The sequence below is a fragment of the Mustela nivalis genome (assembly GCF_964662115.1).
Source record: "Mustela nivalis genome assembly, chromosome: 14".
Taxonomy (NCBI): Eukaryota; Metazoa; Chordata; class Mammalia; order Carnivora; family Mustelidae; genus Mustela; species Mustela nivalis.
In genome coordinates this window covers 54,390,919-54,418,826 of record NC_139033.1, presented here as the reverse complement: position 1 = coordinate 54,418,826, position 27,908 = coordinate 54,390,919, and the positions used below count along the sequence as shown (strand labels likewise).

Genomic DNA, 27,908 nt, shown 5'->3' with positions numbered 1-27,908 from the left:
GAGCAATGCTTGTTGACCAAACTGATCTTTGGTCTATTCCTTATATTTATAGGGGCCTTTATGAATAGTCTTGAAATGATGGGGAGCCATTTTTATGTTCCTTTTGGATACCCTGTAACTGACTAAAGTTACTTTGTTACTTTTTTATAGTAGTCATTCAGTAAATATTTTTTTAACAGATTTCATTTATTTGAAGGAGTGTGTATGCGAATACCAGCTAACACCAGCAGGGTTACGGGCAGAGGCAGAGGGAAAAGGAGACACAGACTCCCCACTGAGCAGAGCCGGACAGGGCCTAGATCCCAGGACTCTGGGATCATGACCTGAGCTGAAGGCAGATGCTTAACTAACTGAGCCACCTAGGCACCCCTTCAGTAAATATTTTTTAATAATTAAATAAAAATAAATCTTTTCTTGTCTACTTAGGAATTTTACTCTCTAGTCATATCTTGAAGATTTTATCAGTCTAAACAGAGAGAGATTTTGCTACATATTTTCTCACCCTGATATGCTTTTTTTCTCTTTACAATTTATAGCATCACTGGGACACCTGGTGGCTCCATATTTATAAAGGATGTATGTACAGTATTAGGATATTTATAGCAGTGAATTTAGCTGGAGAGAATTTTAAAAATTATCTAGTCTAGCTTTATTCTTCACGAGTGAGAGTAATGATGCTTAGAGAAGTAAGCACAGTTTTTCTCATGTCCCCATGTGTACATCGTTTTCCACTTTGCACTTTGGGGGTTTACTTGATTTGGACAGTATCTTGGCAAAGATGTTTCAGAAGTGTTTCAGAAGGCTGACAGATTGAAGATTTAGATGGTAGAAAATAATTCACGGTTCCAGTGTTTGACAATTCTAGAAAGACTGAGAGGCAGCAGGAATTATTTCGAAAGGTAAGGCAAGTGTGCTTGAGAGTAATAGCAGTAAAGGGGAAGACCTTGGAAAGGGATGGCAACAATGGAGGCAAGAGAACCTGAGACCAGGGGATAAATTGTCCTCATGTGTCTATTTGTTTAACTGTCTGGATTCCTTGTATTTGTTTTCTGTTTCAGGTTACCCTCTTAGAAGGAAGGGCCTGAGTCCCATTCATGGGCCTAATAATATGCTAGACATAAATAATAGGGGTTGAGGGAAATGATTTTAATGTGATGATGAGCAAGAAAACATAAACCTCTTTTTTGAACACTATTGTGTGCCATGCTCTCCCATGTAAATTATTTCAAAGACAAGATGTAATCAGCTCAAACATTCAAAAATCCAATTTTCATTCTGTTACCTCATTGATTTCAAGTATCTCCACCAGAAAGCTAGCAACAAAGGAAAGGCTGTGGAGTTCGTGTTATTCAGAAATTGCTGTAGTAGGGGTGCCTGGGTGCCTCAGTGGGTTGGGCCGCTGCCTTCGGCTCGGGTCACGATCTCAGGGTCCAGGGATCAAGCCCTGCATCCGGCTCCCTGCTCGGCTGGGAGCCTGCTTCCCCCCCCCCTCTCTGCCTGCCTCTCCATCTACTTGTGATTTCTCTGTGTCAGATGGATAGATAAAATCTTTAAAAAAAAAAAAAATTGCTGTAGTAGAGCAGGGTTCTGGAAGGAAGTAAATTCTGGAGCTCAAAGGAGTCCCTGTGGATTTCCTTTACACATATTGCTGTGTGATCTTGTAAGATAAATGTACTCTCTTTGGAGGCATAAGCAGGAGTCACAGAAAAATTCAGAGCAAACATCTCTAAGAGTAACATGAGAAATAGAGTTGCCATTTTAAGATAAGTTTTAATGTTGTTCTTGTTTAATTGGGGTTTTTAAATATTCCCCCTGTGCTCTTGTCAGAAGTCACCTCTTTTTGATAATATTGAATTGGAATACTTCTCAGAGTTAAACATTAAAGATACAGATTTTTTTGGCCAGGGTTTTTTAACACTTGCAATTCTTTTTGGACTAAGAATAGTTGTAGTTTCTTTTATGTTAATGCCATCTTTTTATTCTAGTCTGGTTACTTATATGCTACTGAGGAATGCAGGATATCAGTACCAAGGAAAAGAATAAAATTAATTACCTATGTATATATAATGAAATATTTAAGAGATATATAGATTATTTATATCATTGACAGGATTTAAATAAAAATATTTAAAAGATTCAAATCAAAATAAATTAATTGTGCCTGTTTTGAAGAGAAATAAAACTGAGTTTTAAAAGAGATATTTTTCTGTCCTGGATTACAATTGGAAACTTACATTCTGTGTTGGACTTTCCATATTTAAGATACATCTGATGATTTGGGAACATTTTTGATATAAAAATCCTGTTCATATTTTATCACAAAGGTATGCAAGATTGCCTTATGAGAGGTTAATTTTTTTTAAAAAGCCAAATATAGATTATCCCTGAAGAAAACAGCACACCTCTGGAAGAAATCTGGTTTTGGTAGACGACAGCTGTAGGCACATATTTTCTTATTCTTATAGGCATTTTCTTTTCATTTTTGTATTTCAGAGTAAGTGAGGAAAAGGAAGTGACAGAAGAACGATTCCGAGCCGAGCAGGAATCATTTGAGAAGAAGATCAGGCAGTTGGAAGAACAGAATGATCTGATCATCAAAGAAAGGGAAGATATCCTTTTTGAAAGTCCTCTTTTTTAATGTGCAGGAAGTTTGACTCTTTCATGAAGAAAATGTAAGCTCCAGAGAAATAATTGTTCTAATTTATAACAGGGAATAAATCTGCATGGGCTGCCATTTTTAGGCAATCAAAACGACACTTAACAGCATGTGCTGTTGCTTCCTTTGTGCTTGATAGGGCCACCCAGCTGTTCTGCCGCTGCTGTTATGCTGCAGAGCACATATTTGTCAACTAAAAAAGACAATAAGAAATTTGGGCATTAAAATGTAGTGTTGGAACTTTACTGAATTCTGTTCCACTACTCTAACTGAGCCTGAAACCTCTTTGTATTTGGCATTCTTTCTAGCTAAAGCTTTGACAGCCCTAAGGAATTCTACTCTGAAATCATAAAAATTAAAAAAAAAGTGCATTGTAATTTGTAGATGTCATAATTGGTAAGTGTTTACATTGCAGCATAATATACTAAAATTCTCATGGAGGAGGAGATTACTGAGTTTAGAACTAGAGAGAGAGATGTATGTGTGAGTGTGTTTGTGTATGTAATATATATTGCACTTTTTGTAAGAAAGCAAAATAAAAACTGGTATTTTAACTTAAGAATTATATTTTAAGGTATATGCAAGTTAAAATAAGCATATTTCTGAAGTTTCTTTTGGCTGGGCTACTTATCTTTGGATGTTTTTGCAGTGGTATTGATATAAAAGAGAAGTGGCTATCCTTAAAGTTAGGGTCATAGATTGGCCAGCGAAACTAGTATATGAATACTTGAAGGAACCAGTGCCCATATTGGCAATATCATTATTAACTTCATCCCTAATAATTATTTCAAAAGCTCTTCAAGTGTTAAAATTATTATACATCAACAATAACTCTACCTTTTTGAACACCAGGGAAATAGAAACGTAAAGGTATAAATAATTCACTTGGGAAGAAACATTTAAAAAATGTAAATGTAGGGGCACTGGGTGGCTCAGTGGGTTAAGGCCTCTGCCTTTGGCTCAGGTCAAGATCCCAGTGTCCTGGGATCAAGCCCCACATGGGGCTCTCTGCTCCTCAAGGAGCCTGCTTCCTCCTCTCTCTCTACCAGCCTCTCCACCGACTTGTAATCTCTGTCTGTCAAATAAATAAATAAAATCTTTAAAAAAAATGTAAATGTAAAAAATGAGTTCTGAATTTCTTTGTTTTATCAAAAAGTGGGAATACACAATTGGAAATTAATATAATCAAAATTTTCGGATTCGATTCGCTGAGCAGGACATTTATAAAGCTTCTTTGCCTACAATTCTAAAGGTGTACTTTCTCAATTATTTCTTTTCTATAACTTTTAGCATTTGAATAATTATCTTGGATCTTCTCTTTTCTTTGCCTTCATTGACTTTATTGTACTAGGCTGGCAGCTCTCAGGTTAGACCTGCTTTTGTGGTTTTCTTCCTGCTACTTTTCTCTCTCTGGGTTAAAGTAGTGCTGTTTAGTCAGAACTCACAACTGCTCGGCCACTTTGGTCCTTCACTTGTCACAAGGAATAGTGACTTGGACTTCCAAGAAAAGGTAGACTAGGAATATTTTTATTTGTAACAAAAATTCTCATTTTATAGCATCTTTTAAAAAAGATTTTGTTTATTTATTTGACAGAGAGCATGGAAGAACACAAGCAGGAGAAGCAATACAGGGAGAGGGAGAAGCAGGCTCCCCGTCAATGCGGGGCTGGATCCCAGGACGCTGGGATCATGACCTGAGCCGAAGGCAGACACAACCATCTGAGCCCCCCAGGTGCCCCCTACGTAACAACTCTGGAGATAAGTGGCCTCTGGTATTGTTTCAGTGGCTTTAAGTTTTCAGCACTGGATCTCCACAGTTCTCTTAGCTTGTTCTAATGGTTGCAGAATGGTTGCTGTAATTCCAGATATCATCTTGGCCCTAGGGCAGGGAGAAGGTGGAGGAAGGAGTTCTGGCAGTTGTGACTCAGTTTCCTTTTTGAAAAAAAACAAAAAAAGTGAAATTTTTCCTCAGGGCAGTCCCCACCCTGCTCCCCCCAACCCCGCCCTCTAACTCCAGCAGTCTTTCATGAGATATTTATTATCCAGAACTTTATTACATGGCCATGCTAAGCTGCAAGAAGGGCTGATAAAGTGGGCATTTTTCTTTACAGTCTGGTAACAGAAGTAGGGGAAATAGAAGCCTCTTTGTATAAAAGGGAGAGGAGGTGATGATGCCTTGGCCTTCCTGAGACCAAGAAAAGAATTAGTATTATGTCCACTGGAATTGGTGTAAAGTGGGGAAATAAGGTGAGAAACGGAGATAGTAGACAAGTTTGAAAGCCTGTCCAAAATTAAGGCCTTATTTATTTGGTAGTGTGCTTAACCAAGATGTGTAGCTATTTTAGCACTCTGGTTAAGAGTCATGGATTTAGTGCTGAAGTGTTAATTCAGCATGGATATGAATGGTTTCCTCTATTAGTCTAAGTAGTAAGATACCCCAGGTGATTGTAGTAGCCCAATTATTCATTTCTACAATCACTTAGCTCAGGGATCAGCAAGCTACTGCCAGGGGCCAAATCCAGTAGGGTGCATGCTAAATCTAGCCACGCCCATTCATTCCTGTGTTACCTGCTGCTGCTTTTGCATTGTGGCTGCTGGCTGAGTAGTGTAACAAAGACCCCTTGGCCTGCCCCGCCTAAAGTACTTACTTCTGGCTCTACAGAAGTTTACTGACCCCTGATCTGTCTTATATGGTAAAAACGAAAGGAAAAGGCATGTCAGTAAATTCAAAGACTTAGACATATGTCACAGTTGGAAGTATTTTACATATGATATGAAAGGATTTGACTTGAGCATTTATTATCATAGTGAATGAAGATTGGTGTGAGACCAATTTTATCAAAAATTGAAATTGAAAAATTGAAGGTTTTTTGGAATCACCAAATGATAGGTGGTATTTGTGGAACTGTGGAAGAAGGGAGAGAGGAAGATATGATTTAAAAACAGTGATACCCATGGTTTTTATTCCAAGTAGATTGCTCAGGTACAAATCTCCTTTACTAGCATAAACCTGTCAAAGGTTAATAGAGACGATTTTACAGTACATAAAACCCTATAAAACTTAGAAACATAAAACAAGGTTTTAATTTAAAACAATATAATTTTAACTACAGATACATTTACCTATCATACATGAATGATTCAGACTCTTTCATATATATGAAATCAGATAATATTAGGTCATTTTGCAATCTGTTTCTGTGTGAGGAACTGTATGAATTCAGATTTTTGGAATTTTAAAGACGTGTTATACTAAATTTAAGGTTTTGTGTTTTAAAAGTTCTAATAACTTGGCTTATGGCACCATACGAACACAGACCAGTCCCTTGGTGAAAAAGAGAAAAGATATTTTATGTGTTTGCATTTGGACCAGGCTTTTGAAGATTTGTTCTTAACAATGAATAGAGAATTTATTACTAAAACATAAAAATTCTTGTAATTTTCAGTCTTTGAACAAAGCTTATTTCTTGAGAACTTAACTCTGTGAATAAATATGCCATTCACCAAGTCAAGCAGTTTGATGAACCTAGTAGATTTTTGCCTACCTAAATGAGTATGAAAGGAGAGATAAATCTGAAACTTAGAAATATGTCCAATTGGAATCGTTCTGAAGCATATTAGCAGGTAATAGTTTAAGACACAGAAAATGTAGTCATTAGAAAAGTTGATTAATATTTGAGCTAATTGTATTTTCAGAGCATATGTCTCAGGTCAGGATGATACCAAAGCTTACAGAAGGAAAGTAAAGTCTGATGTTTGCTATTTTAACTGGCAGAACAAGGGAAGTGATAGAGAAGTACAGCGGCTTTAGAGACAAAATCCTGTTTTAGTGCTGGTAAGCTATCTAACCTTGAAAAGCTAGTGTCTAACCTTGAAAAATTAATGAACTTAGTTCTGAGTCTCTGTTTTCTTCTATGATATGTGGATAACTAATAATGCCTTCTCATTTCTTTGTCTTTCTTCACTGGGGCTCTGATGGCTTTCATCGGATTATACAAGACCTAGGCAGTTTTGAGACCTACTGGGAGAGGGAAAGTGATCTGCTCTATGCTTTATCTTCTAATTTCTGTGCGAGACATAAGTTCTCTTTACTGCTTACGCCTGTTGGGTCCTCACTTAGAGGAAACCAGGTCTGACTTTCCTCTCCCAGAAACTGGACTGACAGAGATTTTAAGCTGACAGGGGACTTCTTAGGAAAACTGTTAAAAACCACAAAAGAACTGAAAAGGCAAGCAGTTTAGAACTCTGCCCACCTAGATATATCTCAAGGCCTTCATGTGATAAGTGTAGTGCAGTATCTAACATTCATAGTGATAATTCTGAGGCTTTGAAATAACATTAAATTTTTATCCCCTGTTACTTCTTAGTACTTCTAGTACTTCTTTTATTTTCGTAAGACATCTTATATTTGTATATTAGTTTTCTATTTACAGAGCACTTTCACATGTACTTTTTATTTTTATTTTACTACTTTCTTTATTTTTTTTTAAAGATTTTATTTATTTATTTGACAGACAGAATCACAAGTAGGCAGAGAGGCAGGCAGAGAGAGAGAGAAAGGGAAGTAGGCTCCCCGTGGAGCAGAGAGCCCGATGCGGGGCTTGATCCCAGGACGCTGAGATCATGACCTGAGCCGAAGGCAGCGGCCTAACCCACTGAGCCACCCAGGCGCCCCTTACCACTTTCTTTAAAGATTTTATTTGTTTGAGGTGGGGAAAGGGGAGGGAGAGGGACAAGGAGACTCTGTGTTCCATGTAGAGTCCAAGGCAGGGCTCAAGATCACCACTCTGAGATCATGACCTGAGCGAAATCGAGAGTTAGATGCTCAACCCACTGAGCTAGCCAGACACCCCTCACATGTACTTTCTAATCTTCCCAATAACACACTTAAGTGAGGCAGATACTCTTATTCTCATTTTACAGGTAAAGATGCAGGTCTGGAGAGGTGACTGTAACAACCCATTGTATTTCAGAATGAAAGCTTTTGACACCAAGTGGCTTTCCATTATACTGAATTATCTCTGCAGCAGTGAATGTTAACAGATATCGAGAAGCCTTACTTTTGCAACTTGCTTTATAGTTAAAGCACAATCTAATGAAAATTGCTTATATTAATATAGTGCTTCATAAAAAATTTTTTTGGTACTTAACCCAAGTTATCCAGAAAGCTACATATGTAGAATGTTCCTTAGATTTTCTTTTTGGCTTTTTCATTCGGCCACCGAGCCTTTATCATTTCCCTCTGAAATCCTCAGCCCATTGTATTTTGCTGTTTCCTTGGGCATGTCCCTGCATTCTGCCATAACACTTGTGGTATCCTTTTGTCACTGTCTCATTCTCCGCTGTCCTTAACCCAGTCCTTTCCATCACTGCTGTCAGGTTAATTTTTCTTAAGGACTATTTTTGTTACATCACTTGGCTTTTTAATCCCTTTCTGTGGCTTCTTATGGCCCAAAGTATCAAATGGATATTCTTGATTTTGATGTTTAAACACTCAGTTACTGATATCACATAATATATGTGACCTTAATTTTTATGCCTCCCTGGTGTGGTCCCTACATATAAGGTACAAAAGATTCATTTGTTTTTCCTGCTTATTACAGTTTATTTCTATTTCTTTGTCATTGCTCCTTTTATTAATTTTCTAATTTTCTTCTTTAGTACCTCTTTAAGACATGTTCTCTGATAATTCTTTTTTTTTATAGTACTTGGCTTTTAGAATTCTTCAAGAATTTATACCTATATTAACTGCCCTAACTTGTGTTTCTAATGGTTCTTTAAGCAACTGTGGTGTTTTTGCAACAGTATTGGATTTTTAATAAGTAAGCTTATATCAGAGTTTTGGATCAGCTACTCTATGCCATTGTGGCTTTATACAAGTCATTGAATGTAGGAGCATTTCACTGGTATTTTAGGGGAATAAACCAGTTTGCAATGGCTTTGAGTCTAAGACTCAAGTCTGAATATGAGTGAGAAAGTAAAAGCTGTGAAGAAAAGGAGATGCTGTCTAGCCAAAGAGGGATCAATATTTGAAGGAATGTTTTTTATTTTGTTTTAAGGCTGGAAGAGAGTTTTGAACATATTTATATGTCCAAACAAATGTGCCAGCCAATGATTAAAATTTGCTTTCTCTCTTACAGTAACTTTTCTGATTTTCATTTCTTCTGTGAAAATCAAACAAATCTTAAATACTGATAAACTTACCCAACTGCTAAATTTACATGCTTTGGAGTATTGGGATATGCAGTTGTGCTTTTCAGTCTCTTTGCCCTCTACTCTGGGTTTAGCAAGATTCATTCATTTGTTTATGTATGCATTTGTTATTTTAGTATTTGCGGTGGACTGAATTGGGTCCCTCCAACATTCCTATGTTTAAAGTCCCCTCAATGTGACTGTGTCTGGAGAGAGTTCTTTAGGAGGTACTTAAGGTTAAATGAGGTCATAAGGGTCAGGCCCTAATCCAGTAGGACTGTGGCCTTGTAAGAAGAGGAGGTGAGATCTCTCTCTCTCTATCCTTCTTTGCCTCCCCGCTCCCAGCCTTGCACCTTAGGAGGACACATCGAGGTGGCCAGGAAGAGAGCTCTCACTGGAAACCAAACCCTGCAGGACCTTGTTGTTGGACTTGCCAGGCTCTAGAACTGTGAGAAAATGAAGTTCTGTTGTTTAAACCCCTTAGTCTGTGGTATTTTGTCATGGCAGCCCGAGCAGAAGTAGACAGTATTTAACATGTACTTAGTTCTTTGGTATTTTTATTCTTTATTCTAAGTGTAAGGTGAAAAGGCATTGCAGTGTACCTATACAAGGATAGTGTTTCTAAACATTATTGTTTTTTCAGATATTAATTCTAATCATTTTCCTTTATTTTTAATTCTCCTGTTTGGGCATTAATGCACATTGAATAATTATTTTTAAAATATGATTTTGTATTATTTTATGAGATTTGCTTTTAGGGATTTCTCCACCTTCTTAATGTCTGAGTTCCTTTTAATATCTGTGGTTTGTACCCATTTTCTATTAAAACAAACAGTTTTACTTCCCCAGTTTGATCTTGATAGTGTTTTTATTTCTTTGGCTTGTTGAAGGCTCCAGATGTGGAGGCTTAGCACCCCCAGAGTGTTGCTTTATAGTGAGTAACACTGGGATTTAAAAATTTTTTTTTTATTTTGTACAACTTTTTAATTAAAAAAGTTTTTTTTCAGTGATAGTTCTGCACTGACCAAACAGTACTAAATCTGCTTAACATCCGTGTAAAACATCATTTTAATATTTTAAAATTACTTTGGAAAGTTTCAGTAGTTCTTGCATGAAGAACTAGACCTTTAGTAAGTCAGTCTCATAATAATTATCGTTCAGGAGAGTTCATTATTTTGTTTAGTCTTTTACATGACTGATCTTTAAAGGGCTATTCTGACATAATCTCTTCAGCTAAATCCATACCACAGCTTGTAATTGCCTTAGATTTGAAGAATGTTGTTGATGACTTTATTTTTATGCAGTAGCAAATTTGTCTTAGTGTTCTTAACTTTAGTATGGCCTAGTCATTTAAACATTTGTGAATGTCTAAATGGTTCAGGTGGTAATATCCTCACTTCAGTTAGAAACTTATACAATAACATAAAATAAAAAAGGAACTTTTTTATTTTCATAGTTATACCCAAGATTCTGCATCTCCAAGCTCTACATTTTCAGAAATAGTAATTATTGTATACTTATATAATGATCAGAAGTTAACTGAATATCTGAAATAGTTTCCCCTATTGATAGATGGTAAGGATTGATGCCTTTTATTAATACAGAAATCCCAATCTATTGAGCTGCTTTCTTAAATCCTGGAGAAAGACCTTTGTGTCAATACCATCTTAAGCAGTCCTTGAATTTCTAAATAAACATAGCCTGGAAAATCCAAATATCTAAAGATAATATTTGTTGTGTTCTTGTTGGTCAGTTTTCAATTAGTTGTTTCAACTAGTGTGTGTTTTTATTTTGGGGCCATACTTAGGAGGCTTTTTTCCGCACAAAAACTGATAAACACAGGAGAAACGGCATGATGCAAAAAGAGTAAATACGAGATGAAACCAACAGAAAAGAAGGTTAGGAATACTAATTGCCTTAGTGAGAAATTTGCACTAGACAGTTTGACAATAGAGAAGAGAGGCTATATGCTATGGTGACAAAATAGTTGCTAGTCTAATGCAGGAAAAAGTTGCCAGATGCCCTCTGTCTCAAGAGGTATCAAGATGATACCCCCAAGGCATCAGTGTTAAAAGCACAAGGATGAGTTAAGCAGTCTAGAGGCTAAGGAAATGAGAGGAAGTTTTAGTTTGAAGGTAAGTGTAATCATTGAGCAGTGTCATAGCATTTATATCTTCTTACAGTATTATGTAGTTATTTGAAACAGCAGAGAAGTGCTTTATGCTGCTAAGGCAGTTTTTTGATCCTTAAAAATTATATGAAAAGTCCTTTTTGTAAACTTTCAGTTAATCAGAGACCAGAAGTCTCAAATATGGACTTATCTCAGTGTGTATATCAAGAACACTCTAGCACCGGAATCATAAAACTTGAAATCTTGACTTAATTTTGCATTAAACTAGGTGTCTGACCTTGGATAAACCTCGGCGAGTCTTAATTTCAACATGTTAATAATATCACCACATAAGGTGATCAAATGAGCTAAAATACGCAGATTTTTCAAAACTGTAAATGTTCTATAAAAATTTAAGATTTACAAAAATATTTCCTTGCCCTGAAAAAGTTTACAACATACAAAATAGACATAAAGCCATAGTTGATAAATCTTGCAAATATTTTATTTCAGATGCTATATTTGAAGATTTTTTTTCCTTTTACAGTCCACATGTAGAGTTCTGTTGCCCAGAGAATAACTAGATTTCTACTTCTAAAAGAGACTATATATATTTTTTGAGGCAAAGTGTTTTTGTGTAGATGAGGGAACATTCTTTAAAAATTTTAAAGCATTTTTAAGAAAGCTAATTGCCAAGAGAGATCAGTCAGGAATTGCTAAGGAATCTCCACGGCAGAGAAGAGATCTCAAGGAAAATAACGCAGAAACAAAAGCTGAAAAGGCTGAGAGTGGTGGGAGCATACTTAAAGTTATTTTATGAATCTGTGTTAGGATTAAACTTTTTTAGTGTATAACAAGAAATGCCAAAGTAACAGTAATCAAAACAAGATATATACTTACTTTCCATGTAAAAGAACATCTCAGTTTTGGCAGTTTCAGGCAGGTACACTGACTCCATAGGTTTTAGGGAGCCACACTTTTTTAACTTGGCATTCCAAGCGTCAGCACTCATGCTCATTTTAGTCAGCAGAAGGGAGTCTGCTAATTTTGAAAAGTTGGTTCAATTTAGTTTTAATTTCAATTTGTAATTGTTGAATTTAGAAATATAATTGATTTTTGTGTATTGGTTCTATCTTTTGACCTTGCTAAATTGTCAGTTGTTAATTTTAACAGTTTTACAGGTTCCTTAGGATTTTATAATCAATTATGGCATCTGTAAATAAAAACATTTTTAGTTATTTCTCATCTTTACGCCTTTTATTTCTTTTTCTTGCTTTATTGCGGTACCTCCAGTTATGTATTGAGTAGAAGCGATGACTGAGAACATCCTTGCCTTGTTTTTTATCTTAGGGGGAACTATGTATTTCATCATTAAGATTAATATTAGCTATAGGTTTTTAATAGGTGCCTTTTATCACACTGAGGAATTTTTGTTTTCTTTCTAGTTTGCTAAGAGGTTGGTTTTTTTTTTTCTTTTTTAAGTTGTAAATGGGTGTTGATTATTCATAGGACTTGGCAGTCTATTATCTACTTATTTATTGTCTGTTTCCCTCCTGGGACATCTTTTCTGTCTTGTGCACTGTTATACACAGAGGATCTAGTGTAGTGCCTAGTACTCAGTATGTACTCAAAAAATAATGGTTACACGAATGAATTGTAATGCCCAAGTCATTCTGCCAGACTCCTGGGGGGAAAACCTGCACTTCATTGCTGGGGTTGCAAGATCATAGCAGTCTACCACCACCTGGTGATACTATATCTAAATTGTAGTAAAAGCTTCTTGGGAGATGAATAAACATGAGAGCTAAAACTGCAAATGTTTGGACTTCTATGACTGTTAGACTTTTGAAATAAACATGTAGTCTTGAAATATAACAAGTCTGCATCTGAGATTTAGCAAATGTTTTCACATTTAGTAGGTACGGAGGTGTTTTGTGTTTTTCTGAATGCTAGAAAACAGTGAAGGATTGCTTTAATTACATATGTTAAACAGAATAAATTGTGAAAGTTGACACAAGTAGAGTGGGAGCAAAGGCATTTCTATGTTTGCATTCCTGTCCTGTCAGCATTTCCTTACTCCTAGGTGTTAGCTAAACTTGAATTTTTAACTACAAGGCTTTTCTAGCTTCCTAATTTCTTGTACTAAATATTTAATGTATCACAGGAAAGTCCATCTGGTGGCCAAAAAGGAAATTTTAGGTTTGTTCTTAAAAGTCCAATACCTTATTTCCACAGAATTCACTGAGACGTAAATATAGAACTAAATGTAGACCTCATTTATCTGTTAAATCAGGGAACATCTTTGAATGAAACCATTTATCTTCTGTACTGGTATAACTGCCTCTGTGTATTTTCATTTCTTCGTCTCCTTTAAAAAAAGGGACCAGGTGCCAAAATTCAAATATTAAACATCTCTTATTGATGTTAAATGGTCAATCTTGTAAAATATTGATATTTTAACATAAAGGTTAGCCCTTTTTATGATCAAAATACCCTGGGGTAATGATATTGGGAATACTGTTTCAGTAATAAAGATTATAGTGTGGATAAGTTCCCTACAAGGCCCCATGATGGTAATACCCCTAGATTTTGTCTTTAAAGAAAACTGCTGAGAGGCAATAATTTTTTTTTGTATGTGTCCCATTTTCATTAATGCATGGTAATTGATGGAGTTGCAGTGACTTGTAGCAGTAATGAGTTCTAAACATAATAATGCACTCTTTTCTAATAAGTGAGCACTGCTGGGGTTTAAAAGCATACTAAATCAGTTGCTTTAGTATGAATTTATTAGTTTTTTTCAGCATTAGCTTTAATAGTAGTTATTTACATAAGCGTACATCCCATTAACCGCCATCAGGGCTGGAAAACATGCTGAACTGTTCATATTTTCATATAATTATTGAACATAATGGTTTCATTTGCATTTCTAAACAGTGATGTTTCTGTCAGCCTTGGAAATAGTGTCTTTACGCAGTCCCTATTTCACATCCACTTATTTGACATCGTTAAATTTTATGCTAATGTGCTTCCCTAGAATATCATCAGTAGGACAGATGCTTGTGCTTTAATATACAAATCAGGGATGCTTTTCCATCTCCCAAATGGCGAAGGAAATTTAAAAAAAAAAATCTGCTCTTTTAGATAAAGAGTCTGTCTCCATTTAAATAGGTTTATGAAATAAAACTTTCAGGATTAAATGTTATAATCTGGTTTTCTCTTCAAAATGCTTCGTTCATTACAAATAGCTGTCTACCTGACTAGGGTTAGTTTTGTTGTCTTGACTGAGAAGGTGAGTCTTAGTAAAGATCTTGTTCGTTATGAATATTTAGAATTCTGCTTCTGCAGGGTTGATCTTGAGATGCACATTTTTCAAAAAGTGCCTTTGAATATATCAGACCACAGTGTTAGTTCTGAAAGTATTCTCTATAATTTTGTTCCTTTTGTTTCTTACGCTGAATTGTAATACCTCATGGTGGAAACTTATGTTAATGCTCTCGGACATCTAAGCTCTTTGTATGCATTTAGGAGATGTTCAATGTGAAAAAAAAAATGAGTCACTTGGTAGGGGAAGGGTGCAGCATGGGAGGCCAAGAGCATGTCAGTAAGATAACAGAACTAATATGGCAGGACAGGTTTTATGAAAAAACTCCTTGCCTTTTGGACTGTGTGTATAATCAGCTTTTGGTTTTGCACCGTTTGTGGATGCTTTTGTGAATGTTGGCAATTGGATGGCTGGAAAATTTTAAATCAGAGCAATACACTAAAGGATTGTCTTGAGAGTAGATTCAGGTCTTTTTGGTTCCCATTCTGAAGGTATTGCCACTTCTTGATCTTTTGAAGCCCCTTCTCTTCTTAAGTTCTGACAGCTCATGGCAGCATTTCGCTGTTGACTCTTAGTGGACCTGCTATACCAGAGCTGACTTTGCAAAGTTCAAAACGCAAGGTTGGCAATCTGGCAAGATAGGGTAAACAAGCAGCTCTAAGAGGATTCTTGCCCCAGATTACTTGCTAAAAATATATTAGAACTGATACAGCATAAAACCGATATAGCATAAAAAGATTATTTGCATAGAAATGTTGTTTGGCCTAACAGGTCAAGAGGCAAGTGAAATTTTTGCAAGGACTTCTGTTCTTTAGGGAAATGTCAGTGAAGAAATGTGGTAAGGATTGTGAAGAAACTACAATAGAGGTGGAGTTTCATAACTATTGGTTTTACCCCAACTTTTCATGAATTTTTCATATTATCTCTTACAGTCTGCAATTAGGACTACTCACAGTGATAGAATCTTCAACTATCATATTGAAAACGTTAGTCATGGGACCCGTGGATGGCGCAGTTGGTTAAGTGTTCAATGTGACTTCATCTGACTCTTGATTTCAGCTGAGATCATGATCTTGGGGTGGTGAGATCAAGCCTCACATTGGGCTCTGAGCTCAGCACAGAGTCTGTGCTAAAATTTATCTCTTCCCCTTGCTCTGCTCCTCCTTCTTTTCTCTCTCTCAATTAAATAAATAAATCTTTGAAAAGGAAACATAGGCCATACCCTTCTGTCAAGGGCATATATAGCCTACATGGTTGATAGACAGACATAGGTGCATTTTTTTTTTTATTCTGAAAATCTAGCCTCACTTCTCAGCAAGGCAATATTTTAAGCCATTTATAAAACTATTTATGATTACATTCTTCAGTGACAAAGTTTTTTGGTTGGGTTCAGTTTGCCACAAAACTAGAAATACACTCCCTGTTGCTAAAACATACCATTTTGCTTTTCTTCCTCATCCACATTTGTACCTTTTCTGGGAAGAGGCTTAATGTTGAAATGAAAGTGATACTTAATTTGACAAGTAGTAGAACTTTTACTACCCTTAAGACAGGAAAAGAAATGTATGTTAAGTGCCATGTGACTGGTTTCCAAGCCCTGACTTAGGATAAAATAATTCTAAATTTTGTTTTGGGGCAGTTTCTTTGTAGATTTCTTGTAAAGTTAAAAAGTCAAAAAAAAAAAAAAAAAACAGTCAGATATTTCCCATAAAGTGCCAAGTGGATGGGAGGACATTACATGTTTGTTTTTACTCATTTTCTTTTTTAAAGCTGGGACAACACAACTACCACTTCCCTTTTAGAGATGATGAAGATACTTAGAAATAAAACTCAAGCACTGTGAGTTGCCTGAGCACCACTGTTCTCCTAAGCTGCAGGGACTCTTTGGTATTCACTGTGTTACCCCTGTTCAAGGAGACTTTAATTTAGGGGATTTGATTTTTCACTGCATAGATTTTCTTTATTTTTTCATCATTTACTAGAACAGTACTTACTCTTAGAATTTTCTGGCCTCTGGAGATAGTACAAATACGTATCTGTTAATCTTTCCTCAGCTCTATGACTAGTGCTAGTATTTGAGGAAATAGAGTCAAGAGAATACTTGATAATTAATGCTTATTCAATTACAATTTTTTTTTTTAAAGATTTATCTATTTGACAGAGAGAAATCACAAGTAGACAGAGAGGCAGCCAGAGAGAGAGAGAGAGAGAGAAACAGGCTCCCTGCCGAGCAGAGAGCCCGATGCGGGACTCGATCCCAGGACCCTGAGATCATGACCTGAGCCGAAGGCAGCGGCTTAATCCACTGAGCCACCCAGGCACCCCAATTACAAATTTTTAACCAACTTTTTCCTGGTTTTAAAGACAATACATGTATATTATAGAATATTTTGGGGGTACCTGGGTGGCTCAGTGGGTTAAAGCCTCTGCCTTCAGCTCAAGTCATGATCCCAGGGTCCTGGGATTGAGCCCTGCATCCGGCTCTCTGCTTGGCGGGGAGCCTGCCTCCTCCTCTCTCTCTCTCTGCCTGCTTCTCTGCCTATTTGTGATTTCTGTCTGTCAAATAAATAAATAAATAATTTTTTTTTAAAGAATATTTTGGAATAATACAGAATATTGCTTCCTTTTTGAGATTGTCAGTTTATGTCCCATTCCTCTTTCCCCGGCTCATCATTTATCATCAAGGATCTACCTGAATACAAGTAGGTCTAATTTGACATTTGACGTCACTATGGATGTTACAGTTTTTCAGCTCTCTCGCCTTTAATTTTGTATCAGTTAATTATGCTTTATTAAGTTAAAATATTAAACATCTTTTTTAAACACAACAGAATAGTCAGCCAAAAGATGGTTAATGGTATCTATTTACAGTAATAATTGGAAGTTCAGTTGTCTAGTGGTATTTGCGACAGTTCTCTCCCTCAGTTTTGTGGTTATGCTTAGGTCTTTCAATTGAGAAAGGGGAGGGAGGACTCAAATAAATAGACATCTGAAATTGATGTGATTTTAGGGGAAATGTTAGGAAAAGAAAATTTCCATGGAGCCCAGTTAGAGTTTTGAACACCTACATATGCTTTACTAAGCCTGGTATTTTGATAGCTCTGGGATGTGTGTGTATAACTATACCTTTGAATCTTTTTCAGAGTTCCATCTCTGAAAAATGAAAATAATTATAGTGTTATTTATATAATATATATTATATCATATTATATAATATATAGTGTAACATAAACAATATATTTTATATAGAGATATGTAATATATAAAATATTTATATAGAATTATAAGTAAAATATATAAAATATATATACATATGTAATTCAAAACAAGAGTTGTTTTGAAGATTAAATGAAATAATGCATATTGTATGCTTTGTACCATGACTAACCACATTAGAATCACTAAAAAATATGTTACGTTTTTATCTGTCACTGATTTTCTTCAAGTGGGCAAAACTAATGTGACCCTAGCTTCCTTTATTCACTTTCCCTCCCATCTTCTAGTCCCTTGCTACTTCGGAGGCATCACCCAGGGACTTGTTAGAAATGCAGAGTCTTCGGCCTCATGCCAGACTTTATTTTTTCAGAATCTGCACTTTAACATTAGAGTACTCATTCCTTGCAGCAAGGAGTGTTCTGTGTAAGAGAGATGGGCAGTGGAGCTTTTACTTTCTTGTCTAAGTTCTCACTTCCCAGTACATAACTTCGGATAGGATGGAATCACTGTGTGTAGGAGTGTATTCTGTAAATATGTATTTACTGCTGTAAGGTGGATTTTACTACACATGTCAAATGTGTGATGCAAAGCTTCTATATGCATATTGGTTTTTCATCTGCTTGTTCAATCAGTTATTGAAAAAAGGAAATTGAAATCCCTGAGTATAATAGTGGATCTATCTCTCCTTGCCATTCTATTCATTTTGTTTCCTGTATTTGGAAGATCTGTTTTTAAGTGCATAGAAGTTTGAGATTCTTATCTCTTTCTGATGAATTGATCCCTTTATCATTATGAAATTATTTTTTTAATCCTCATTAGTTTGTTCCAAACTCTACTTTGCCTAATATTTATTGAGCACCTCCATTTTCTTTTGATTAGTGTTAGCATGGTATATGTTTCTGTCATTTAACTTTTTTTTTTTTTAAAGATTTTATTTATTTATTTGACAGAGAGAAATCACAAGTAGTCAGAGAGGCAGGCAGAGAGAGAGAGAGAAGCAGGCTCCCTGCTGAGCAGAGAGCTTGATACGGGACTCGATCCCAGGACCCTGAGATCATGACCTGAGCCGAAGGCAGCGGCTTAACCCACTGAGCCACCCAGGCGCCCCGAACTTTTTTTTTTTTTTAAGATTTTATTTATTTGCTTGTCAGAGAGAGAAAGAAAGAGAGAGACCGCACGAGCGAGCAAAGGCAGACAGAGCAGCAGGCAGAGGCAGAGGGAGAAGCAGGCTTCCTGCCAAGCTAGGAGCCCGATGTGGGACTCAATCCCAGAACACTGGGATCATGACCTGAGCCGAAGGCAGCTGCTTAACCAACTGAGCTACCCAGGCATCCCTGTCTTTTAACTTTTAACCTATTTGTTTCTTTATATTCAAAGCACATTTCTTGTAGCCAGAAAGTAGGTTAAGTCCTGCTTTTTTATCCAATTTAATATGCATATCTTTTCCATGGGGTATTTTTTTTTTTAAGATTTTATTTATTTATTTGAGAGGGAGAGAGAGAGCATGAGCAAGGTGGAGCAGTGGAGGGAGATGGAGAAGCAGACTTCCTGCTGAGCAGGGAGCGTGACATGGGGCTCGATAAGCTGAAGGCAAATTCTTAACCGACTGAGCCACCAGGCGCCCCTTGTTGGGCTTTTTAGACAGTTTACATTTTGTGTGATTCTTGATACAGTTAAGTGTGAGTTTGTCATTTTGCAGTTTGTCCCATTTGCTCCTCTTTTCCTTTTTTCTGTCTTCTTTTGGATTACTTGACTCTTTAAAAAATTTTTTATCTCTTTTGTTGGCTTATTAGGTTATCACTCCATTCTTTTTGGTATTTGATGGTTGCTACAAAGTGCATAGATTCATCTTTAATAACAGTCACCTTCCAGTGATGGTTTTACCACTTCAGCTACCTTACCATAATATAGTATCATTTCTTTCTGACATTTGTGCTGTTGTCAAGATACAGCTTAATTTTTTTCCCCCACACCTTACTATTTTTGTTAAATAATCAATTATCTTTAAAGATATTTAAATAACAAAAAAAAATATCTTATATATTCACCAGGTAGTTATGACTTTCAGTGCTCTCCCTGAAGTCTGTATTTCTGTTACCACTTCCTTCTGCCTGACAGACTTCCATTAACAGGTGTTGTTATGAATTCTTTGTTTTTGCATTTAGGAAAAAGTCTGTATTTTGCCTTCATTTTTTCATATTTATTCTGCTCAGTAATTTACAAATGTTGCTCTACTGTCGTCACACTGTCATTTCTACCAGTGAGCATTGGTTGCTGTTTGTATTACTACCTTACTTTTCACCTCTAGGCACAGCTCATTCACTGTATCTCATATGTGCAACATCTCATTATTGCTAATAAGTACTCATCTGTGTTTTTGCAGGGCTCGATACACTCCATTACTTTTTATCGGTTAATAGTACTCTGTTATATAGATGTACCACAGTTTGTTCATCTCGTTTATTAAAGGATATCTTGGTTGCAATTATGAAAAAAGCTACTATAGATATTCACATGAAAGTGTTTGTATGGACATAAGTTTCAAATCAGTTTGGTAAATACCCAGGAGAATGTTTGCAGGGTTGTATGGTAAAGCTGTTGGGATTTGTAAGGAACTGCCAAATGCTTTCCCAGAGTGGCTGCGTGATTCTACATTCCCACCAGCAGTGAACGAGAGTCCCTCTTGCTCTGCATTCTCACTCACAGTAACCACTGTGAGTGGTTTCAATTTTTTGGATTTTAGCCATTCTAATAGGTGTGCGGTGATAGCTTTTATGGTTTTTAATTTGCCTTTCCCTAATGACATTTGATTTTGGTCATGTTTTCATATGCTAATTGGCCACCTGTCTTATGTTCTTTGATGAAATAATTGTTCATATCTTTTGCCTGTTTTTTAAATTGGATTGTTTGTTTTCTTATTGTTGAGTTCTAAAAATTTTATATAAATTCTGGATACCAGTCCTTTATCAGATACATGATTTGCAAATATTTTCTTCCAGTCCAGTCTGTGGCTGTCTTTTCATTCCCTTAATAATGTCTTTTTAATTGTGGAAAAATTGTGTCTTTTTTATTATGGAAAAATCCATTGTGAAGAATTTTTTTTCTTTCATGGTTCATGCTGTTGATGCATCTAAAAATTTATCATCAAATTCATGGTTATGCATATTTTATCCTATGTTTTGTTTGAAAAGTTTTGTCATTGTGCTTTACAGGTAGGTTTGTAATCCCTTTTGAATTAACTTTTAAGGCTTAAAGTCTATCTTGGTTCAGTTTTGGATTTTGTCTTTTTTGTTTTGGCATATGGATGTTCACTTGTTTTGGTACCATTTTTTGAGAAAGCTGTCTTTTTACTACTGAGTTGTCCTTGCCCCTTTGTTAAAAATGTATTGACTCTGTATCAGTCTGTTTTTAGGCTCTCTTTCTGTCCTTTCGATTTATGGGTCTGTTCTTTCCCAATTCACACTGTTTTGATTACTCTAGCTTTACAATAAGCATTAAAATCCTATAACATGAGTCCTTCATCTTTGTTCTTTTTCAGAATTATTTTGGTCATTCTAGTTCCCTTTTTTCCTTATCAATTTAGGATCACCTTGTTGATACCTACCAAAAAGCTTACTGGGATTTTGATGGGATTGTGTTGAATGTATATATCAGACTGGAAAGAATATGTACCTTAACAATATCGTATCTTCCCACTTATGAACATGGTACATCTCTCAATTCATTTAGATCTTTTTTTAATGACTATTTTGTAGTTTTCACCTATAGATCTTGTACATGTTTTGTTAGATTTTACCTAAGTAATGTTTTTGGTACTAATGCATATTAACTTTTTTTAAAAATAGATTTTATTTATTTATTTGACAGAGAGAGCACAAGTAGGGGGAGCAGCAGAGGGAGAAACAGGCTCTCTGCTTAGCAGGGAGCCTGATGTGGGGCTCAATCCCAGGACCCTGGGATCATGACCCAAGCCAAAGGCAGATGCTAAACTGACTAAGCCACCGAATGTCCCGACTGAGCCACCCAGCTGCCTCTAATTTGTATTAACTTTTAAAATATTTTCAGATTTTAATTTTTCATTGCTAGTGTAAAGGAATGCATTCAACTTCAGAATGTTGCTCTTATGTCCTGTGACTACTAAACTTACTAGTTTTATGAGGGTTTTTTTGTAGATTCTTTGGAATTTTTTTTAAAAGATTGTATTTATTTACTTGAGAAAGAGAGAGAAAGGGAGAGAGCATGAGCAAGGGGTGGGCAGGCAGAGGGAGAGGGAGAAGCAGACTCCCCGCTGAGCAGGGAACCTGATGCAGAACTGGATCCTTAGGATCCTGGAATCATGACCTGAGCCGAAGGCCAGTACTTAAACCAACTGAGCCACCCAGGTGCCCCGAATTAGTTTTCTGAATTATGTTCATTTTAACTAATTTGAAATAAAATCAGCAAACTTCTTTCCTCCTCTTTGGAATATACTTAAAAAGGAATGTGTAAAACATGGTTCTTCCCTCCTTATGGAGAAATTGCTGTTTGTCATTTTTGAGCTTGATAGCTTGATAGCTCACTTACGAAAGACAGTTGTTCTTAGACAGCAAAGTAATTTATTTTCATTTGTTTTATCAATTTGCAGACAATTTGTCTGGAATCCATAAAGTTGCTTTTTGTATAGCTAATTCTGACCATATGTTTGAAGACTTAGGAGACTGTGTTAAGTGTTAATATATTTACATGGGATCACAAGACGGAATTTTCAGTTATATGAATCCACAATGTGCGTTAATTATTTATGTATTTTAAAAATTGCCAATTATTTATAATAATTTACCACAAGTTAATGGAGCAGCTTTTTCCTTTTTCATTTTTTTTCTTTCTCTTTCCTTTTTTTTTTTTTTCTTTTTTTCAAGTAGGATCCATGCCTAGGGTGGAGCCCAACATAGGGTTTGAATGCATGACCTTGAGATGAAGATCTGAGCTGAAATTAAGAGTGAGACACTTAACTGACTGAGCCACCCAGGCACCCCCCCCCTTTTTATAATACACAATACTACCAAATGAACTTTATTGCCAGGGCAAGTTCAAGAAAGTATCCCTATTTCTAAGACCAAATTGAAGTATGCTTTATTATCTACCTAGGCTTACTTAGTAGAATTGATCCAGAGTTTGTTTGTGTGGTAGATTTGGCCCCAGTTCTATACCCATTCCTAAATTCACTTTCCATGTGACTTTATAGTTACATATATTTCCTTTCCTATTCACTTGGGCTATAATCATATTATTTTGATCAAACAGAATGAGGCAGAAGTTGAAGGAAGATACATGCCATTTCAAACCCAGTCATTGAAGAAAAAGGCCTTGAGTGTTTCCTCTTGTCTTACTCAATGCGGTTATTGTTGTGAGAAACATGCTCAGGAGGATGAAAAGTCTTTGGAACCAGTCCATGCTTTATTGCCCAGAGTGAATATGTCACATCATCAGCACTCCAGAACCTTCCCCTTCTGGCTCCTTCCAGTCACTTCACCCCCCCACAAGAGGTGGCTTTTATGAACCGTGGATTACTTTTTACCCTCTTGCCTTGCACATCCCCAGTTGTTTGGCAGAAATCCTGAGGGAAAATCAGCAATGTGTTTGAAGTTCCCCAAATCTATCAAAAGCTCTTTTGGTTTTGTACTCTTATATTCAAAAAACACTTCATGTAACAGTTTAGTTTTTTAAAAAAATTTCTAGAATCAATTTATAGGCTAATTCCTAAGATCTTGGCATTTTTAGCCTGTTATTTTACCTCCTTCATGACCATATTATAATTAGGAATTAGAATTGTGGCTGTGAATCCTTGTTAGCCATTAAGTAGTTACGACATTCTTCTTTCAGAATGCTTAGCTTACCAAGGCAGGAGAGAATACTTGGACTTTCTATTAAAAGTGGTAATGTGTGTTTAAACCAAAAATGACTTTGGTCATTTATCAATTGGAATTCCCATTGTCTCTTTAACTCTCTATTACTTTGTTGTGACCTTGTACAAAGGCATTACATGTATTTTATCTACTTTTAAAAATTGCTTTATTTTCTTGGAAAGCAAGCCATCTGCACTTAAAGCATCTCAGCAAGAAACACAGACCCATAGAAAGAAATTCCACACAGCTGTATAATATAGTGGTTGAAAAAAATATAAGACCTATTTGGATTCAGTACAAGGATAAGTTCCATTTAAGTTGCATGAATTTGGTCAAATTATTTTTTAAGCCTCGTACTCCCTCTATGTAATATGTGTATATATATGTATAACAGATTCTATCTCATGATTATTGAGAAGGTGGCATATGATGAAAAGACATACATAACCTTAACATAGTGCTTGGTGCATAGTAAACACAAAGAGCTTCTCGATGGTGTTATTGTTATTGGTAATTACTACTACTGTTGCTCGATATTTCATTGGAAATAGGAAGATCTAAGTAATTTTTCAAGGCCTTATTAAAAACATTCTTCTTCCTATGCTTTAGGCATTGTAGGCTTTAATATCCTATAGATTACTATTAAGACCTTGAGACACTTTTTCCCTCCAAATCTTTTAATCTTTTAGTTAAGTTTATATGAATTTTTCAAAATAGTCATATTCATTTTCTATAGCTGCTATAACAGATTATCATGGATTTAGTGATATAATACAACACAGATTTATTATCTTAAATAGTTCTGGAGGTCAGTTCAAAAATCAGTCTCAGTGCTGATTACAGTGTCAACAGTGCTGCAATTCTTCCAAAGGCTCTAGGAGAGAATCTTTTTTCTCTCTTCCTATCTCAGCCTTTAGAGTTTGCCAGTATTCCTTAGCTTCTGGACCTGTGATAATCCAACCTTTTTTCTGTCATCCTAGCTCATTATCTGACTCTGACTCCTTTTCCTCCTTAAGAGGACCCCTGTGATTATATTGGGCATGCCCATATAATCTAGGATAATCTTCCTATCTCAAGATCCTTAATTTAATCATATATGTAAAGTTACTTTTTCTAGGTAATGTGACATATATTTACAGGAATTTGGGATGAGGACATGGAACTCTTTGGGTGTGTCAGTATTTTGCCTGCCACAGTCCATCCTCTGGCCCCCAGAGATTACTGTCTGTCCCACATGTAAAATACATTCACCTCATCCCAACATTCCTAAACTCTCAGCCCATTACAATTTCAACTGAAAGTTTTAAAATCTCTTCAAAATCCTATCAGCTCAGAAGTTCAAATCTCATTATCTAAATCATCTAAATTAGGCATAGGTGAGGTTCTGGGTACAAGTTATCTTAAAACACAGATCCTATCCATCTGCGAAGTTGTGAAGTTGAATAAACAAGTTATCTGCTCCCAAAAGACAGTGGTGAGACAGGCATAAGATAGAAGTTGTAAATATTCTCATCAGAAAGGCAGTAAGTGAAAGGAAAATCGAGTTATTGGTTCCTGGCAATTTTGAAATTCAGACTTGGAAAATCCATTAGGTTTGAATACCTGGGAAAAATCCTCTTTGATTTGAGGTTCTACTCTTGTGGACTCATGGCTCTGTCCTTTGGATCATCTTTCCTTTTTCATGAAGGGTAGCACTTGTTTGCAGCTGAGTAGTTTCATCAGCCTGATTCCAGCTTATGGTATTTGGGGAGTCCAAGAACCTTCTTTTATTTTGTCCTCTCTCTGCTCGTAGGTAAGACAGAGCTAACAGGGCTTTTAGTTTTTTAACATTCTCGAGAACCTTGTGGATTGGGGATTCCTTCTATTATCAATGAGCTTCTCTGTATGTATTTCCTGAATGATCCCATCTCTATATCTGGATTCTGCCTAAATGGCTGAAGGTATCTGTGAGTCATATGCCTAATCTGTTCTAATATCCCTCTGTGTGTTTGAGTAATAAGACTTTTTGATCATCCCAAGGCAATATCCAGAGGTTGCATAGCATATTTTTGGGCAAAATCCCCTTTGCTATTTAATGTAACTTAGTCACAGGAGAGGGCAGGGGAAGGAGTAGAAGGAGAGGTAGAGAGACTCTTAAGCAGGCTTCATGTTCCAGAGGCACAGGCAGGGCTGGATCTCACAACCTTGAGATCATGACCTGAGCTGAAATCAAGAGTTGGATGCTTAACTGACAGAGCCACCCAGGTACCTCAAGAGTTTATTTTTTTAATTCCAGGTACATCTTTAGTAATACACTCCTCCCACACACACATATTATGTATATATGCATTTGTAACCAAATAGTGTTACAGTAACTGTTATTCATTAGGGCAATACATGTATTTTGGTTATACTGTCTTGGGCCTCTGATCCATTATAATTTGTTTTTGACACAGCAGAAATGACTTCCTGTCTAGCCATTTGTACTTCTAATCTAACTGAAATGGTATATATCTCATTTCCTCTGGCGTTTGTGTGTGGATTTGCATTATCTGATTTTAAAATATTTTTATAAATTTCATAAGGTACCTGTGATTTATTTAAGTACATTTTAGGCTTTTCAGTTTAAAATGACATTTTAACATGGCTCAATTTAACTTTCTTTTTGTTTTATCTGGTACTGTGCTCTGTAGAATAAATTCTCATTGATAAACTCACACTTCTATATTTTGTTTCATATCTGTTTTGATTTATCTAATCTTCATCTAATGTTACTTTCCAAAAGTCTTATTAGATAACACAAAAATATTGTCAAATGTTCTGAAGCTTCCCATTGGTCTCTTCAAATCAGTCTTATTTTGTATATATCTGACAGGATTTTTTTTTCTTTTGTATTGTGCTTAAGCATTGGCTGTTCTGGGAACTTTGTAAATATTTCTTGAAGTTGTGTTCATTGTTGATGAAATACATTTTTAACACTCAATTACCTTTCCAGCATCTAATACATTTTCAATCTTTAATGTTATTTTGCAGTTGTAAGTTGTTGTTTAGTAGCGGATATTCACTGCAGTGCTTTAGGGAGAGCTGTGGCAATTTTTAAGGAGCACAATAAAGTTGTATATCATCGATTTTTTTAAAATTATATTTTAGAAACATATGTTAATGCTACAAATTTTAAGAACAGCTTCTTAGTTTCTTATGCACTGAGTTGAGAAACTATTTGTCATTTTTACCATTGTAAACACTTTTACATCTTTTATATCAAATATATCAAGAATGATATATTTTTTAAGATTTTATTTATTTATTTGTCAGAGAGAGAGAGAGAGAGTCTGCACACACAAGCAGAGGGAGCAATAGGGAGCAGACAAAGGGAGAAGCAGGCCCACTGAGCAAGGAACCAGATATGGGGCTCAATCCCAGGCCCCTGGGATCATGACTTGAGCCAAAGGCAGACAGCCAACTGACGGAACCACCCAGATGTCCCATCCCAAGAGTGATAATATCTGATATATTTCATTATCTCTATGATGTGATTTTGAGGAAAAAAGAAAGTATAATAAGGCTCTCTGAATAGGCAGGTATTAAGGTAACCTATAGTGATAAGAATAAATAATGGCAATGTAGAAAATAATAGTGATTTTTATTCATGTTTACAGCTCAGAAAACTGAAATTCACAGAGGTTGTATAACTTGGGCAATCAATTATTAAGTAGTCTAGCAATTTGGATACAGCTCTTTCTATACTTGAAGTTCTAACTCTTTAATTACCAGTGATACTTTTATGCTAGACTAGCGGTTGGTTTTGAGGTGAAAACTGAAATAGCTTACATATTTTATGTATTGCATTGAGATAGGATGTCCTAATTGATTACAAATACATACAGTTTGGGCACCTGGGTGGCTCAGTTGGTTGGGTGGCTGCCTTCAGCTCAGGTCATGATCCTGGAGTCCTGGGATCCAGTTTTGCATCAGGCTCCCTGTTCAGCATGGGGTCCGCTTCTCCCTCTGACCCCTTCCCCTCTCATGCTCTCTCCCTTTCTCACTCTCTCTCTCAAGTAAGTAAATAAAATCTTAAAAAATAAAAATAAAAATACATATAGTTTTCCACACCTCAAATAATTTTCGTATATACTCAAGTTTCCTCTAATTTCCAATATTATAACAGAGATTAATGTTTAAGTGTCAGTCTTTGCCATATTGACAGCAACATATATAATCTTACCATTTTATACAAATAGTCACTTCATATAATTAAGCATATAAAAGTCAGTTGACACCATTTCAAATATTTTATTGGCTTATTTTATTTATGCTCAGCCTGGCCATTTGTGTTTACATGAGTCAACTCCATGTTATATAGCTGTCTTGTCCTAAAACAAGTCTTCTCTTTAGTTCAATCATTTCCCTTCCTTTTGTTTATTTATGCAGTTGTCTATTTTCTGTGCTACAACAGTGTCTGTTCTCTATCAAGCTAAGTCTCTCCCTTGCTAGCTAAGGAAATTAATCTTTTGTAACTCACCCTATTGGGAGATGTTCTGCCCTTAT

General features: G+C 36.0%; 1 protein-coding gene across 8 annotated transcripts in view; it reads left to right on the top strand.

The window, feature by feature from the left end:
• KIAA1328 overlaps nt 1-27,908 on the top strand; it is a gene marked incomplete at its 5' end in the record, with an annotated part of 323,665 nt that overhangs the window by 44,988 nt on the left and 250,769 nt on the right. For 7 of the 8 annotated variants that reach the window (XM_082699512.1, XM_082699511.1, XM_082699513.1 and 4 more), the window contains one exon: nt 2,494-2,609. The exons of the other annotated variant lie outside the window; for it this stretch is intronic. In XM_082699512.1, the coding sequence (XP_082555638.1) occupies nt 2,494-2,609 (116 nt within the window). The remainder of the gene's footprint in view (nt 1-2,493; nt 2,610-27,908) is intronic. 8 annotated transcript variants of the gene reach the window in all.